Consider the following 16,209-nt stretch of genomic DNA (forward strand, 5'->3'; position numbering starts at 1 on the left):
ATTTTCTGTCACACTAATCCCTCCGGCATTACATATATTTCGGATACTCATTATATAGCGAGCTGACTTGGTCCCCTAAAATGTGACTGTCCTAGTTACGGCTCTCACACTTTGTTTTTATCGGTTTTAGATTTGATTTTAATCTTCTTCCCTTTTTCTTTTTTCTCCTTTTCTCTCTTTTAAAAATTTTTTACAGCCTTTGTTCCTGTATCTCTAAGCCTCCATCCATCCTGCCATCCAGTGCTAACAAGTTACCATCCGTCCATTATCAACATGTCATTATCAATGTTATGTATGTTATTAATTATTGGTATTAGGCCCATGCCATTTTAATATTTAATACTTCATGTTTATATCTACAAGATTTGCCAGACCTTTTTATTTTTTTACTTTTCATATATTTTTATGTCATTCTATGTTTTAATTGTTTAACATACACATTCACTCACTCATTCACGTTACACTATTTTTTGCATTAGGTATGGGTTACACCATCATTGTTTATTTATACATTATAGACCATTTACACACTTATTTGCAGCACCTCACCATTTAATTACATTTTATCGCATTTTCCACATATATATTTTATTATTTTTTCACATATATATAATGTTTTCAATTTTCATAACACATTTTATATACACATTTGTGCATTTGTGTCTATCACTCTTCTTTGTTCACTGTTTGTTCACTTATTTTTTCTCTTCATTCACTTATCTCACACTCTCTAGCACTTCACACTGATTCACTCTTTTTTCACTTTACCTTTCATGTCACCTTCACTATTGCGCTTGCGCCCTTGTCCCTCCGATCATGTGACCATGGTATCACGTGATCGGAGTGTGCGTTCCATGACGCGCGCCGCTCATTCCATGTGACCGCATCATCATTTGACTCGTTCCGGTCTCTATAATGCGCGTCTTACTATGCGCTGTGACCATTGTTGCGCCTGCGCTCTGCCGATACCGGTCTGGGTCACGTGTTTGGCCCACACGTGACCCACACCTCAATGTCCTCTTTCCGGCGGCGCGCACGCGCCAACTATGCCGCTTTATATCACATGATCGGAACTGATCATGTGATACCTACTGTCCGGAAATACGCAGTTAGCGTCCCGGAAATTGGTTAGTTGGTCTTCCTGGCCAGCCCATTTTCATTCTGGCGCCATTACCATTCTGTGGGCGTCATCTGATTGTTAATCTGAGGTATTGTCATTGGCTGGTCAGCGTGCCAATCTGGATGGATGCATGTGAGTGGTTGTTTGGCCAGACATAAGGTAGGCTGTTTCATAGGATAGTCACACCCCCTTAGGAAGCACTTTAGAAGCGAAACGATCGTTGGGGTTGGTAGGTATGGTCTGGCATTCTTGATTAGGCATTGGGCCCTGTCTTTTTCTCCATCGACTCATGTTTGTCATAGTCTTATACTGAGGTTTCCTTGCATTTACAACCCGCATTGCCTTTTATTTATATTATTTTTCTGCTTTATGACTTATACCTACCCTTCCATGGTGATTCAGTGCCCTTTTTATGTATTCTGCACCTTTCTATGTATATTTTTAACTTTTTGTATCTAATAAAGCATATGGATTTATAATGATTTCATGTTTTTGTGTGCACTGTTTGATACACATTTTCGGCGTTCCCATTTAGTTGGTGCACTCCCACTTGCTTGTTACAGTAGGTTGGTTTTTTTCTTTTTTGGCAGAAATGTTAATGACCTGAAAATCCTCTTTTATTATTTTTTCCGTTTGTCCTTGTTACGCTCCGAAGCTCTTCTTCCTATGTTTTCTGCCACCGCGCCTTCCTCGTTTTTTTACTGTCTTCTCGCATTGCGATTCTTGTTCACATATTGCGGTTCTGAGTCCCCGCTAGTGTCCGTGGTATCTGAACAATCTGAATTTTCAGTAAACTCCTGGTCAGAAGAACTAAATTCATATGGAGCGATTCTCTGTCGTGGCTTACTTGCGACATTGAATCGCTCTATTCCAGTATTCCGCAAAACCTGGCATTATCAGCTATCTCGGATATACTGATGAGATTTTCTAAATATTCTGTGGATTTGAGACATTACATTATTGAGGTGGTAGATTTTGTGTTAAAACACAATTATTTTATGTTTGGTAACAATTTTTATTTGCAGCGCACGGGTGCTTCAATGGGAGCAAAGTCATCACCAGCTCGGGCTAAGCTTTAGTTTTTTGGTGGGAGGAGCAGTTTATTTTTTCTGACACCAATCCATTTTCCACATGCCTCGCATGGTATGGGAGGTATGTAGACGATGTGGTCATCATTTGGTCGTCCGACCATCTGACCCTTGATGCATTCATGACATATATCAATAACAATCGGTTCAATCTTAAAGGGGTATTCCAGGCAAAAACTTTTTTATATATATCAACTGGCTCCAGAAAGTTAAACAGATTTGTAAATTACTTCTATTAAAAAATCTTAACCCTTTCAGTACTTATAAGCTTCTGAACTTAAGGTTGTTATTTTCTGTTTAAGTGCTCTCTGATGACACCTGTCTCGGGAAACGCCCAGTTTAGAAGAGGTTTGCTATGGGGATTTGCTTCTAAACTGGGCGTTGCCCGAGACAGGTGTCATCAGAGAGGACTTAGACAGAAAAAAACAACCTTAACTTCAGAAGATCATAAGCACTGAAAGGATTAAGATTTTTTAATAGAAGTAATTTACAAATCTGTTTAACTTTCTGGAGCCAGTTGATATATAAAAAAAAGTTTTGGCCTGGAATACCCCTTTAAGTCCCAGGATGCCCTTGGTCCTAGTGGGGTTAAAAGGTCAAAAGATTAAAATATATAAACTAAGAAGACACTGTGAAGTACGGGGATATACTCGGCAGGCCTGGAGAAATATTTTTCTAAAAGATGTTTTTATGTACTTGATGTATTTCTAGGTGTATATTAATATATATATATATATATATATATATATATATATATATATATATCTATGTCAAAGAAGAAAGCAGCACTCCTAAAGCGTGAGTAGGTGCCTCCAGCTAGGGTCCGTGTCCAGGATTCTGCATACGTAGTTCCAAGGAAAATGCTGTGGCACTCAAGGTATGGTGAAAAAACGAAAACTATTCATTCATCCCAAATGTGCAAAGAGCAACGTTTCAATGGTCTCACACCATCATTATCAAGTGGATTGATAATGATGGTGTGAGACCATTGAAACGTCGCTCTTTGCACATTTGGGATGAATAAATAGTTTTCATTTTTTCACCATACCTTGAGTGCCACAGCATTTTCCTTGGAACTACGTATGCAGAATCCTGGACACGGACCCTAGCTGGAGGCACCTACTCACGCTTGGAACTATATATATATATATATTTATATATATATATATATATATATATATATATATATATACACAAATCAAAAAATATGTTGCAGTCTCTTGTAATACCTTTTTTTATTGGACTAACAGAATTTTTTAGAGACAAGCTTTCAGGATTCCGTCCTTTTCCAATAGACAAGGACTAATGATCAAAGGACTTTATAAATTATCAGGGAGGAATCCCAAAAGTTTGTCTCTACAAAATTCTGTTAGTCCAATAAAAAGGTATTACAATCTGCATCACTGGACTAATACGGCTACTCACATTTACTATACAGATATACACATACCTGAAGATGGTTTAGAACCCTGTGATGTCACACATGCTTGTGATGATGTCACCGTAAGCTGTACAAGGAGGTGCGCGCCGGCTGCAGTCTCTTCAGTGTGTTTTGCATTCACAACCTGTGGTGCAAAGTGTTTGTTAGAGAGTTTCTATTTGCGATAGAGAATTCAAGATTTTGACCGTTCCTTGTCTGAAGAGAGAACCACAAGGTAAGTCTCAGCCTCTTCTATTCATACATACACAGGGCTTTTTGTTTGACAGTTTTTTTTTTTATTGTTGCTGCTTTTTTTTTTAGCAAAAAAAAACAAGAAATTAATTTCCAAAAGAAATAACAAAAGTTATATTTCTCATAGCATTGTGACAATACTTGGCTTAGGCATTAAACATAATAAAACGCACAGATAGTATCATGACCAGAGCTTTTTCTTGCAAAACTGCTAAAATGCAATTATGCCCAAAAAAGCCCCCAAGAAAAAGAGTCCTAATTCATGAAGTTCTAAAAGATATAAGTCTATGAGAAAGATTTGGTGGTGTAGTAAAAGAATGACAGAAAGATTAGGGCAGAAATATAATAATATATAATAGAATTCTGTGTGAACTAACAATAGAAATACTCTGGGTACTCCGAAAGGGAAAATTTTCAAATCAACTAGTGGCAGAAACTCGTATAGGGGACGGATAGATCCCAATGAGGTGGGGTAGGTTCATTATTCGTAAATGTATATAGCAGGATAGCCCAATTGTATCTACAGTATGAAGTTCACATGGCCCAGTGACCATACAGCCAAGCCCTTATAATCCGCCATTACTGGGACAGATTCAGGGTTATCAGATATTACTGGGACCGGACAGGTTCAGGGTTATCAGATATTACTAGGACTGGACAGGTTCAGGGTTGTCAGATATTACTAGGACCGGACAGGTTCAGGGTCATCAGATATTACTAGGACCGGACAGGTTCAGGGTTATCAGATAATACTAGGACGGACAGGTTCAGGGTTATCAGATATTACTAGGACCGGACAGGTTCAGGGTTATCAGATATTACTAGGACTGGACAGGTTCAGGGTTATCAGATATTACTAGGACCGGACAGGTTCAGGGGTATCAGATATTACTAGGACCGGACAGGTTCAGGGTTATCAGACATTGGTAACCTCAGGGAAGACGTCTCCATATAAAACACTTATAGAGAAGCGTTTTCTTCTGAGGCTGCGATGGTCTTAGTGTTATCTTGTGGTTCTGTGCTGGACATTTCTGCTTTGTATGAAGGATCTATTGTATAATGACAGGAATGATGACATGTTGTCTAATGTCTTCACTTATCTCTCTCTCTCTCTAGTGTTTTCAGGCTCTGATCTGTGACCATGGCCTCTCCACAAGACCCATTGCTGAAGGAGGAGGAAGAAGCAATGGAGGACCATAGTGATATGGATGTAGAAAAGGGCGATATCCCTGAGAGGCAGAACCTGCCATCTCTAAGCGTGATGTCCACCGCACGTTCCATCATCACCGTAGTGATCCTCGCCTTTGTTAATTTGCTCATCTATGCAAATCGCTCCAGCGTGGCGGGGGTGCTGCCTTATATACAGAAAGCATATGACACCAATGCTAGTCTGTCCGGCTTATTGAATACATTGTTCATTGGAAGCTACGTGCTGGTCGCACCAATTGCCGGATATTTGGGCGACCACTGTAATAAGAAATATACTGTTTGCGCAGGAGTCATCGTTTGGCTGAGCATGACACTTACCCTGTCATTCATCCCTGACGGGTATTTCCTGCTCTTCCTGCTGACGAGTGGACTGGTTGGAGCCGGAGAGGCGACTTTCTGCACCATCGCCCCCTCCATCATTGCAGACCTTTTTACAAGTGACCAGCGGACCCGCATGCTGAACGTGTTTTACTCCGTCATACCTGTAGGCTGCGGACTAGGATACATCATCGGGCCCAAAGTGACTGATGCAGCAAGGGGCGATTGGCACTGGGCATTTCGTGTCACCCCTGGCCTGGGCCTCATAGCTGTGGCTTTGATGATTTTGGTCACAAAGGAGCTTCCAAGAACGACTACAAACGGGAAGAAGAACAACAAATCCCAGAAGTTTGCCAAATGGGCGACAGATCTGAAAAAACTATTTAAAAATCGAAGCTTCATGTTAACAACCATGGGATCGACGGCTGTATCCTTCATAGTGGGAGCCATAGGTGTATGGGGTCCGTCATACCTGACCCACGCACGAACACTCCTACAAGAGAAGGACCCTTGCCGTGCTGAACCATGTGACTATCACGACATCCTAATATTTGGTGTGGTAACAGTCATTTCCGGCATTCTGGGAGTTGTAGCAGGGACGGAGATAAGTAAAAGATATTGCAAATCCAACCCACGGGCGGACCCGCTTGTGTGTGGATGCGCAATGATGCTCTCCGCCCCTTTTCTTCTGTTGGCATTGACTTTTGGCAACATCAGCCTCGTTGCCACCAACATCTTCATCTTCATCGGAGAGACGCTTCTGTCAGTAAATTTCACCCTCATATCTGACATTATACTAAAAGTAGTAACTCCGTGGAGGAGATCTTCAGCCCTGGCTGTGCAGATGACAATCTATCACCTCCTAGGTGACGCCGGCAGCCCGTACCTCATCGGCCTGATATCTGACACCTACGAACGAGGATATGCCAAATCCCCTCTTCTGAAATACCGCAGCCTGGAGTATGCCCTCATGACCTGCACCATAATGGCAGTCATCGGAGGGGCCTTCTTCATGGCCACGGCCCTATATATAGAGAGGGACGAAAAAGAAGCAGAGATGGAATCAGAACCTCCGTCATCCTCCTCCTCCTCACTGCTTCCTGCCGATGAGGACCGCGCTTCAGACTGAGGAAAAGTCATTGCTTACCTTTATCTCGTTTACTTCATTAAAAAAAAATTAAGAAAAAAATAACTGCATTTGTTGTATGTTCCACTTTACCCCTTATTCTCTACCCAGGGACGGACACAGACAGCAGAGGGCCCTTGTGCAAAGAATGTGCCTGTGCCCCCCCCCAAAACATCAATTGTTCAGCACCCCCCCCCCCCTCCATGTGTCACTTACTCAGGTGGACCTCCATATGTCACTTGCTGTATAAGTTTCTAATTATTTATTAAGGCCTCCCATATGCCGCAGCTCATTCAAGCCCCCCACATTAGGTAGCATAGATTCCCAACATTAGGTAGCATAGATTCCCCACATTAGGTAGCATAGTTTCCCCACATTAGGTAGCATAGATTCCCTACATTAGGTAGCAGTTTCCCCACATTAGGTTGCATAGTTTTCCCACATTAGGTAGCATAGTTTCCCCACATTAGGTAGCATAGTTTCCCCACATTAGGTAGCATAGATTCCCCACATTAGGTAACATAGTTTCCCCACATTAGGTAGCATAGTTTCCCCACATTAGGTAACATAGTTTCCCCACATTAGGTAGCATAGCTTCCCCACATTAGGTAGCATAGCTTCCCCACATTAGGTAGCATACTTTCCCCACATTAGGTAGCATAGTTTCCCCACATTAGGTAGCACAGATTCCCCACATTAGGTAACATAGTTTCCCCACATTAGGTAGCATAGATTCCTCACATTAGGTAGCCATATCCCCCCCCAAACACACAGACAGACACAGACACACACAGAGACACACTTACCTGCCACGCACAGCGCTTCTCCTCTCCGGCAGCGGCCTAACGAGTGACGTCACTGACGTCCTCCTGAGCGGGTCTGCAGAAGTACGTCACTTGTGCGACGTCCCTCATTAGACCCCGGTCGGCCGGGGGCAGACTCATTGTCTAAAGTGCCCGCTGCGCTATTATACAGCGCAGCTGCTTTAGAACAGTGAGCAGCGGCGGCGCCAACCCTACCATGAACCTACTAGGCACAAATAAAAAAGGGGGCAGCAAAATGCCGCCCCTGAAAAGTGCCACCTGGGACTTATGGTCCCACCGGGTCCCATGGTAGGGCCGACCAGAGGCGGCTCTAGACTTTGTGAGGCCTTGAACATGAGGCCCTGCTTTATTTCCTGCTGAAATTACATGGTGGTCCGGCTGTGAGATGGTTATACTGTGACATCACTGTGTATAAGCCCTGTACTGTGACATCACTGTGTATTATCTCTGTACTGTGCCATCACTCTGTGTATTATCCCTGTAATGTGACATCACTGTGTATTAACTCTGTACTGTGCCATCACTGTGTATTATCCCTGTACTGTGATGTCACTGTGTATTATCTCTGTACTGTGCCATCACTCTGTGTATTATCCCTGTACTGTGACATCACTGTGTGTATTATCCCTGTACTGTGACATCACTTTGTATTATCCCTGTACTGTGACATTATTGTATATTATTCCTGTACTGTGAAATCACTGTGTATTATTCCTGTACTGTGACATCACTGTGTATTATCCCTGTACTGTGACATCACTGTGTATTATCCCTGTACTGTGACATAACTGTGTATTATCTCTGTACTGTGACATCACTGTATATTGTCCCTGTACTGTGACATCACTGTGTGTATTATCCCTGTAATGTGACATCACTGTGTATTATCCCTGCACTGTGACATCACTCTGTATATTATCCCTGTACTGTGACATCACTCTGTATATTATCCCTGTACTGTGACATCACTGTGTGTATTATCCCTGTACTGTGACATCACTGTGTATTATCCCTGTACTGTGACATCACTGTGTATTATCTCTGTACTGTGACATTACTGTGTATTATCCCTGTACTGTGACATCACTCTGTATATTATCCCTGTACTGTGACATCACTCTGTAAATTATCCCTTTACTGTGACATCATTGTGTATTATTCCTGTACTGTGACATCACTGTGTATTATTCCTGTACTGTGACATCACTGTGTATTATTCCTGTACTGTGACATCACTGTGTGTATTATCTCTGTACTGTGACATCACTGTGTATTATCCCTGTACTGTGACGTCACTGTGTATTATCCCTGTACTATGACATCACTGTGTATATTATCCCTCCCTGTACTGTGACATCGCTGTGTGTATTATCTCTGTACTGTGACATCACTGTGTATTATCCCTGTACTTTTGACATCACTGTGTGTATTATCTCTGTACTGTGACATCACTGTGTGTATTATCTCTGTACTGTGACATCACTGTGTGTATTATCCCTGTACTGTGACATCACTGTGTATTATCCCTGTACTGTGACATCACTGTGTATTATCCCTGTACTGTGACAGCACTGTGTATATTATCCCTGTACTGTGACATCACTGTGTATTATCCCTGTACTGTGACATCACTGTGTATTATGCCTGTACTGTGACATCACTATGTATTATCCCTGTACTGTAACATCACTGTGTATTATCCCTGTACTGTGACATCACTGTGTATATTATCCCTGTACTGTGACATCACTGTGTGTATTATGCCTGTACTGTGACATCACTGTGTATATTATCCCTGTACTGTGACATCACTGTGTGTATTATCCCTGTACTGTGACATCACTGTGTATATTATCCCTGTACTGTGACATCACTGTGTGTATTATCTCTGTACTGTGACATCACTGTGTGTATTATCCCTGTACTGTGACATCACTGTGTATTATCCCTGTACTGTGACATCACTCTGTATATTATCCCTGTACTGTGACATCACTCTATATATTATCCCTGTACTGTGACATCACTGTGTATTATTCCTGTACTGTGACATCACTGTGTATAATTCCTGTACTGTGACATCACTGTGTATTATTCCTGTACTGTGACATCACTTTGTGTATTATATCTGTACTGTCACATCACTGTGTATTATCCCTGTACTGTGACATCACTGTGTATTATCCCTGTACTGTGACGTCACTGTGTATTATCCCTGTACTATGACATCACTGTGTATATTATCCCTCCCTGTACTGTGACATCACTGTGTGTATTATCTCTGTACTGTGACATCACTGTGTATTATCCCTGTACTGTTACATCACTGTGTGTATTATCTCTGTACTGTGACATCACTGTGTGTATTATCTCTGTACTGTGACATCACTGTGTGTATTATCCCTGTACTGTGACATCACTGTGTATTATCCCTGTACTGTGACATCACTGTGTATTATCCCTGTACTGTGACATCACTGTGTATATTTTCCCTGTACTGTGACATCACTGTGTATATTATCCCTGTGCTGTGACATCACTGTGTGTATTATCCCTGTACTGTGACATCACTGTGTGTATTATACCTGTACTGTGACATCACTGTGTATATTATCTCTGAACTATAACATCACTGTGTGTTATCTCTATACTGCACATCACTATGGGCAACTGGGCAACTTTTCCTTTGCACAGGTTTGCACGGTGCATGCTGGGTGTGGATCTTGGTGAGAGGTTCACTTGTACTAGAAAAAATCAAGAGACCAGCAGCACACAGAAAAATTAGTGCAAAAAAAGGTGGAGATTTATTGCATTATCCCAGTGTACAAGCTCCTTGAGAACGGTGACGAGAGGTCGCTGAAACGTCGCTTCTTTTGTACACTGGGATAATGCAATAAATCTCCACCTTTTTTGCACTAATTTTTCTGTGTGTTGCTGGTCTCTTGATTTTTTTTTTTTGGATAGATAGATAGATAATAGATAGATGATTGATATAGATCAGTGTTTCCCAACTAGGGGGGCCTCCAGCTGTTGCAAAACTACAACTCCCAGTATGCTCATAAAGCGAAAGAAATGCTGGGAGTTGTAGTTTTGCAACAGCTGGAGGCCCCCTGGTTGGGAAACTGATCTATCTATCTATATCATATACATTTATCTATATCATATCCATCTATCTATATCATATCCATCTATCTCCTATCTATCTATCTATCTATCTATCTATATCATATCTATCTATCTATCTATATCACATCTATGTATCTATCATCTATCTATCGATCTGTCTATCATCTATCTATCCATCTATTTATGTATCTTTCTATATATCATCTCTCTATCTATATATCATCTATTTATCTATCTATCTATCTTTCTATCTATCTCATATGTATATCTATATATATATATATATATATATATATATATATATTTTTTTTTTTTATGTATCTATCTATCTATATATCATCCATCTACCTATCTATCTATCTATCTATCTCATATCTATCTATCTCATATCTATCTGAGTTAGATAGATAGATATGAGATAGATAGATATGAGATAGATAGATAGATATGAGATAGATATGAGATAGATAGATAGATATGAGATAGATATGAGGATAGATAGATAGATATGAGAAAGATAGATATGAGATAGATAGTTATGAGATAGATAGATAGCTAGATAGATATGAGATAGATATGAGATAGATAGATAGATAGATATGAGATAGATAGATAGATAGATAGATAGATATGAGATAGATATGAGGATAGATAGATAGATATGAGAAAGATAGATAGATAGATGCATAAATAGATGGATATAGATAGATGGATGGATGGATAGATATGAGATAGATAGATTGATAGATAGGAGATAGATATATAATAGATTGATAGATAGATAGATAGATAGATAGATAGATAGATAGATAGATCAGTGTTTCCCAACCTGGGGGCCTCCAGCTGTTGCAAAACTACAACTCCCAGTTAGGGTTGCCACCTTTCCCTCAGAAAAATACCGGTCATGGGTGTGGCTATGTGGGGGGTGGAGCTACAAAAGGGGAGGGGCCAGATTGCACAGGGGCTGAGGGATCAGGGGTTTAAGATCTGTCCCCCAGATCAGTATAGTTGTCCCCCAGATTAGGAGCATAGTTGTCCCCCAGATCAGTATAGTTGTCCCCCAGATCAGTATAGTTGTCCCCCAGATCAGCATAGTTGTCCCCCAGATCAGTATAGTTGTCCCCCAGATTAGTATAGTTGTCCCCCAGATTAGGAGTATAGTTGTCCCCCAGATTAGTATAGTTGTCCCCCAGATCAGTATAGTTGTCCCCCAGATTAGGAGCATAGTTGTCCCCCAGATCAGTATAGTTGTCCCCCAGATTAGTATAGTTGTCCCCCAGATCAGTATAGTTGTCCCCCAGATTAGTATAGTTGTCCCCCAGATTAGTATAGTTGTCCCCCAGATCAGTATAGCTGTCCCCCAGATCAGTATAGTTGTCCCCCAGATTAGTATAGTTGTCCCCCAGATTAGGAGCATAGTTGTCCCCCAGATCAGTATAGTTTTCCCCCAGATCAGTATAGTTTTCCCCAGATCAGTATAGTTGTCCCCCAGATCAGTATAGTTGTCCCCCAGATCAGTATAGTTGTCCCCCAGATCAGTATAGTTTTCCCCCAGATCAGTATAGTTTTCCCCAGATCAGTATAGTTGTCCCCCAGATCAGTATAGTTGTCCCCCAGATCAGTATAGTTGTCCCCCAGATTACGAGCATAGTTGTCCCCCAGATTAGGCAGCTCCCCCCCCACACACACCTATATACACACACACACACACACATATACACACACACACACCTATATACACACACACACACATATATACACACACACCTATATATACACACACATATATACAGACACACAGAGACACATGCACAGACACATATATACACAGACACATATATACACAGACACTCACCCGCCCTGCGCTGCAGAGGAGACAGGATACACGGCCTCTCCTCCTCTCCCCTCCCTGCTCTGCCTATGGAGGGTTGTAAGACTGCACGGGGCAGAGGGAAGGAGGGGGAGGGGGAGAGAGGAGACAGGAGGTGCACGCCCCCTCCCCAGCACTGTACAATCTCTTCCTGTCATCGCACGGAGCTCTCCCTGTCAGGTTGTCACAGGCTGGTGGTGTCAGACCTGGGCATTGTACAGCCGGTCATGAAAGAAGTGCTCTTCTGGGGATGCTGCTCAGTCCGTCCCTGTCAGTGAATGAAAAATACCGGCCATTGCATGGCCGGTATTTTTCATCCAAACTTACCGGCACAGCCCAGAATGTAGATGAAAATACCGTCTGTGCCGGTAAAATACCGTCAGGGTGGCAACCCTACTCCCAGTATGCTCATAAAGCCAAAGGAATGCTGGGAGTTGTAGTTTTGCAACAGCTGGAGGCCCCCTGGTTGGGAAACACTGAACTACCTCCCACTGTCTACTACAACTTTCCCCCTCTCCCCCAAGCAAGTTACTTACTTTAAAAGGGCAGCATCAGCAGTGGGCACTGGGCAGGTAAGTCTTCCATACTGGTGGTGTCCGGGCCTGTATACACACAGCGGGCCTGCTCCACAAGGTCCAGCATACAGGGGAGTGAGAGAGGGGGAGGAGCTTCCTGTTTGCTCTTCCCAGTCTGCATAGTGCGGCCCCTGCGTGGTGACAGGGCTGCTGGCTGAAGATTTATTTAAAAAAAGAAGTAGATTGCTCCGGGGGGCGTCGGGTGCAGCGGCGGCTCGGGGGGTGCAGCGGGGGCTCGGGCACCTTACTGGTAGCCATGAGAGCTGCTAGTGACCTACTGCTGCTAGGGGGGGCACAAGGGGGGGGCAATCATGATGTAGGGGGGGCGGTGGCCCCCTCTGGCCCCCCTAACCCCGCCCCCCCCCCCCCCCCCAGAGACGCCACTGGCTGCAGGGGTGGTTGAACGCAGCGTCCATCCGAGTGCTGTCAAACTTTCTGTGGTCGGGGAGTATGCGGTGGTATGTGGCCTAATGCTCGCCTCTGGGGCCGGACCTGGAGAGGGCAGCGGGCCCCCTCTCACGCTGGGCCCCTGTGCAGCTGAACCGGCTGCGCAGGCGATATGTCCGCCCTTGGTTCTGGCACCACGGGGGACTTTGTAAACACACGTGGCCTTCAATTCCGGACACATTTTCTCTTCAAAATCCCACTGGTGCTCCTTCTCTTCTGAGCATTGCAGTGCGCCAGCAGAGCACTTTACATCCACATATGGGGTATGTTCTTACTCAGAAGAAATATGGTTACAAATTTTGGGGGGCTTTTTTCCTATTTTCCCTTTTGAAAATGAAAAATTTAGGGTAACACCAGCATTTTAGTGCAAATTTTTTTTTTCCATTTCCCATCCAACTTTAACAAAAATTTGTCAAACACATGTGGGGTGTTAAGGCTCACTATACCCCTTGTTACATTCTGTGAGGGGGTGTAGTTTCCAAAATGGGGTCACGTGTCGGTATTAATTTTTTTGCGTTTATGTCAGAACTGCTGTAAAATTAGCCACCCCTGTGCAAATCACCAATTTAGGCCTCAAATGTACATAGTACGCTCTCACTCTTGAGCCTTGTTATGTGTTCGCAGATCATTTTACGCCCACATATAGGGTATTTCCGTACTCAGGAGAAATTGCGTTACTCATTTTGGGGGGCTTTTTTTCATTTTACCTCTTTTGAAAATAAAAAGTAAAGGGCAACACCAGCATGTTAGTGTAAAACATTTTTTTTTTTTTTTTTTTTGGTGTAGACCCAAACTTTACATTTCATGAGGGGTAAAAGGAGAAAAAGCCCCCCAAGGGCTGTAATTTCTCCCGAGTACGGAAATACCCCATATGTGGCACTAAACTGTTTCCTTGAAATACGACCGGGCTCTGAAGTGAGAGAGCGCCATGCTCATTTGAGGACTAAATTAGGGATTGCATAGGGGTGGACATAAGGGTATTCTAGGCCAGTGATTCCCCAACAGGGTGCCTCCAGCTGTTGCTAAACTCCCAGCATGCCTGGACAGTCAGTGGCTGTCAAGAAGTCCTCTTTCCCATATAAATGGCAAACTGAATACCTATCATATTTAGGTATTCATCTTACCGCTAAATACCCTACCTTATACAAGGTTAACTTCCCTCCCCTCTTGAATAACATCAAAGATTTATTGAAAAAGTGGTCCTCCCTTCCACTTTCCTTTCTTGGAAGGGTAGCTATGATAAAGATGTCCATTCTACCCAAAATATTGTATCTACTAGAAACGCTACCTGTTCAAGTCCCCAAGAAACTTCAATCTGAAATGGTTAAATTCATATGGGGTGGGGGCTGCCATAGAATCCCCTCATCCGTCCTCACCACAAAAAAAGCTTATGGGGGTCTGGCTGTACCAGACCTCCATAAATATTATTTAGCAGTTCACCTGCATCGAATTCCATCTTGGTCAACCTTCTTGGCCTTTAACAAGTGGACGGAGGTGGAGAGAATGTGGGTATCCCCCATCCACCCTAGCTTCTTCATATGGTCCATAATCCCTATAAACACATCACCTAACTTATTGGTGATGAAATTGACAATTAAAATTTGGGAACAATCTACTACTATATTTAAACTAAAATCTACACCTTCTCTTCTTACACCTCTCTTATATAACCCTCTGATCCCAGAAAGCTGGGACCCCAAAACTCTTACCCCATGGATCAAAACTAATCTTTTCTATTTGGCAGATTTAGTTAATCCGCTCTCGAGAACACTTATCCCATTCCAAGACTTACAAGATAAACATAACCTACCAGATGATGCCCTTGGGCTATATCAGTCATTTATTAGTTATTTGGCACTACCGTCACACTGTCCCCCCTTCCCACCCCCCACACCATTTGAGATGTTATGTAGGGCTTCAGCCTCCACCAAGGGCCTCATATCTACTATTTATGATATTTTATCCTCAGAGGGAGGCTTTACTGCTCACAGACACGCCTATATGGATAATTGGGAGTCATACCTAGGTAACCCTTTGTCCATTTCGCAATGACAGGCAATTTGGAAGGCAGCTGCTAAATCGTCCTCGTGTACCTCCTATCAGGAAAACCAGTACAAAATATTAATTAGGTGGTACCAAACCCCAGAGAGGTTACACCGCCTTTTCCCACAAGTGTCTCCTCTTTGCTGGAGATGTCAAGCTCAAAATGGCTCTCTTCAACATATCTTTTGGGGCTGTTCGGCCCTGAGGCACTTCTGGTTGGAGGTACAATCCCTAATCTCCCGAGTCTTGAATATTCATGTTCCTCTCCACCCGGCGACATATCTCCTGAATCTCCCCATCTCTGACATGCCTCCTGTTTCTTCTAAGCTACTCCTACATATATTGACGGAATCAAAATGCCTCATAGCCCGTTGGTGGAAATCCCCTGACCCTCCGCCGACCCGAGCCCTGATAGAAAAGATCAAAGAGATATATAGAATGGAACGCATGTCAGCAATACTTGATAATAAAATGCACATGTTTCAGAAAACGTGGAGGCTATGGGAGATATATGATCATTCTTAGTTTAAGCGAAGACACGACATGGTCATGCGAGATCCTATTCACCTTATTTTCCTCTCAACCTTCTATAATTTCATTTTTTCTTCCTCTTCTTTCTCCCTACTTACCTTTACCCTCTTTTCTTGTTTTACTACTCTCTGTTATGCTCTCTCCATATTTCTTCTTGATGCGAGGTTCATCCTTAACGTATATGTGACCATTGTTATTGTTCTTATTATTGTATAATTGTTATGCTCAAGACTCATTAAGCATGACTTTGTTTTTTTTTT

At 42.6% G+C, this 16,209-nt stretch overlaps 1 protein-coding gene across 1 annotated transcript; it reads left to right on the forward strand.

Annotated features, from left to right (window-relative positions):
• Positions 1–3,727: 3,727 nt before the first annotated feature.
• On the forward strand, positions 3,728–6,551 carry LOC130284467 (protein spinster homolog 1-like). The gene is made up of 2 exons (XM_056534835.1): positions 3,728–3,863; positions 4,997–6,551. The coding sequence occupies exon 2, from the start codon at positions 5,022–5,024 to the stop codon at positions 6,534–6,536; it is 1,515 nt and encodes a 504-aa protein (XP_056390810.1). The 5' UTR covers positions 3,728–3,863; positions 4,997–5,021; the 3' UTR covers positions 6,537–6,551.
• The last annotated feature ends 9,658 nt before the right edge of the window (positions 6,552–16,209 follow it).

This window comes from Hyla sarda, chromosome 8, assembly GCF_029499605.1.
Source record: "Hyla sarda isolate aHylSar1 chromosome 8, aHylSar1.hap1, whole genome shotgun sequence".
Classification (NCBI taxonomy): domain Eukaryota; kingdom Metazoa; phylum Chordata; class Amphibia; order Anura; family Hylidae; genus Hyla; species Hyla sarda.

Bases quoted from the DNA above. Each gene is read 5' to 3' on its own strand.
- LOC130284467 (XM_056534835.1), top strand. From the start codon at position 5,022: ATGGCCTCTCCACAAGACCCATTGCTGAAGGAGGAGGAAGAAGCAATG.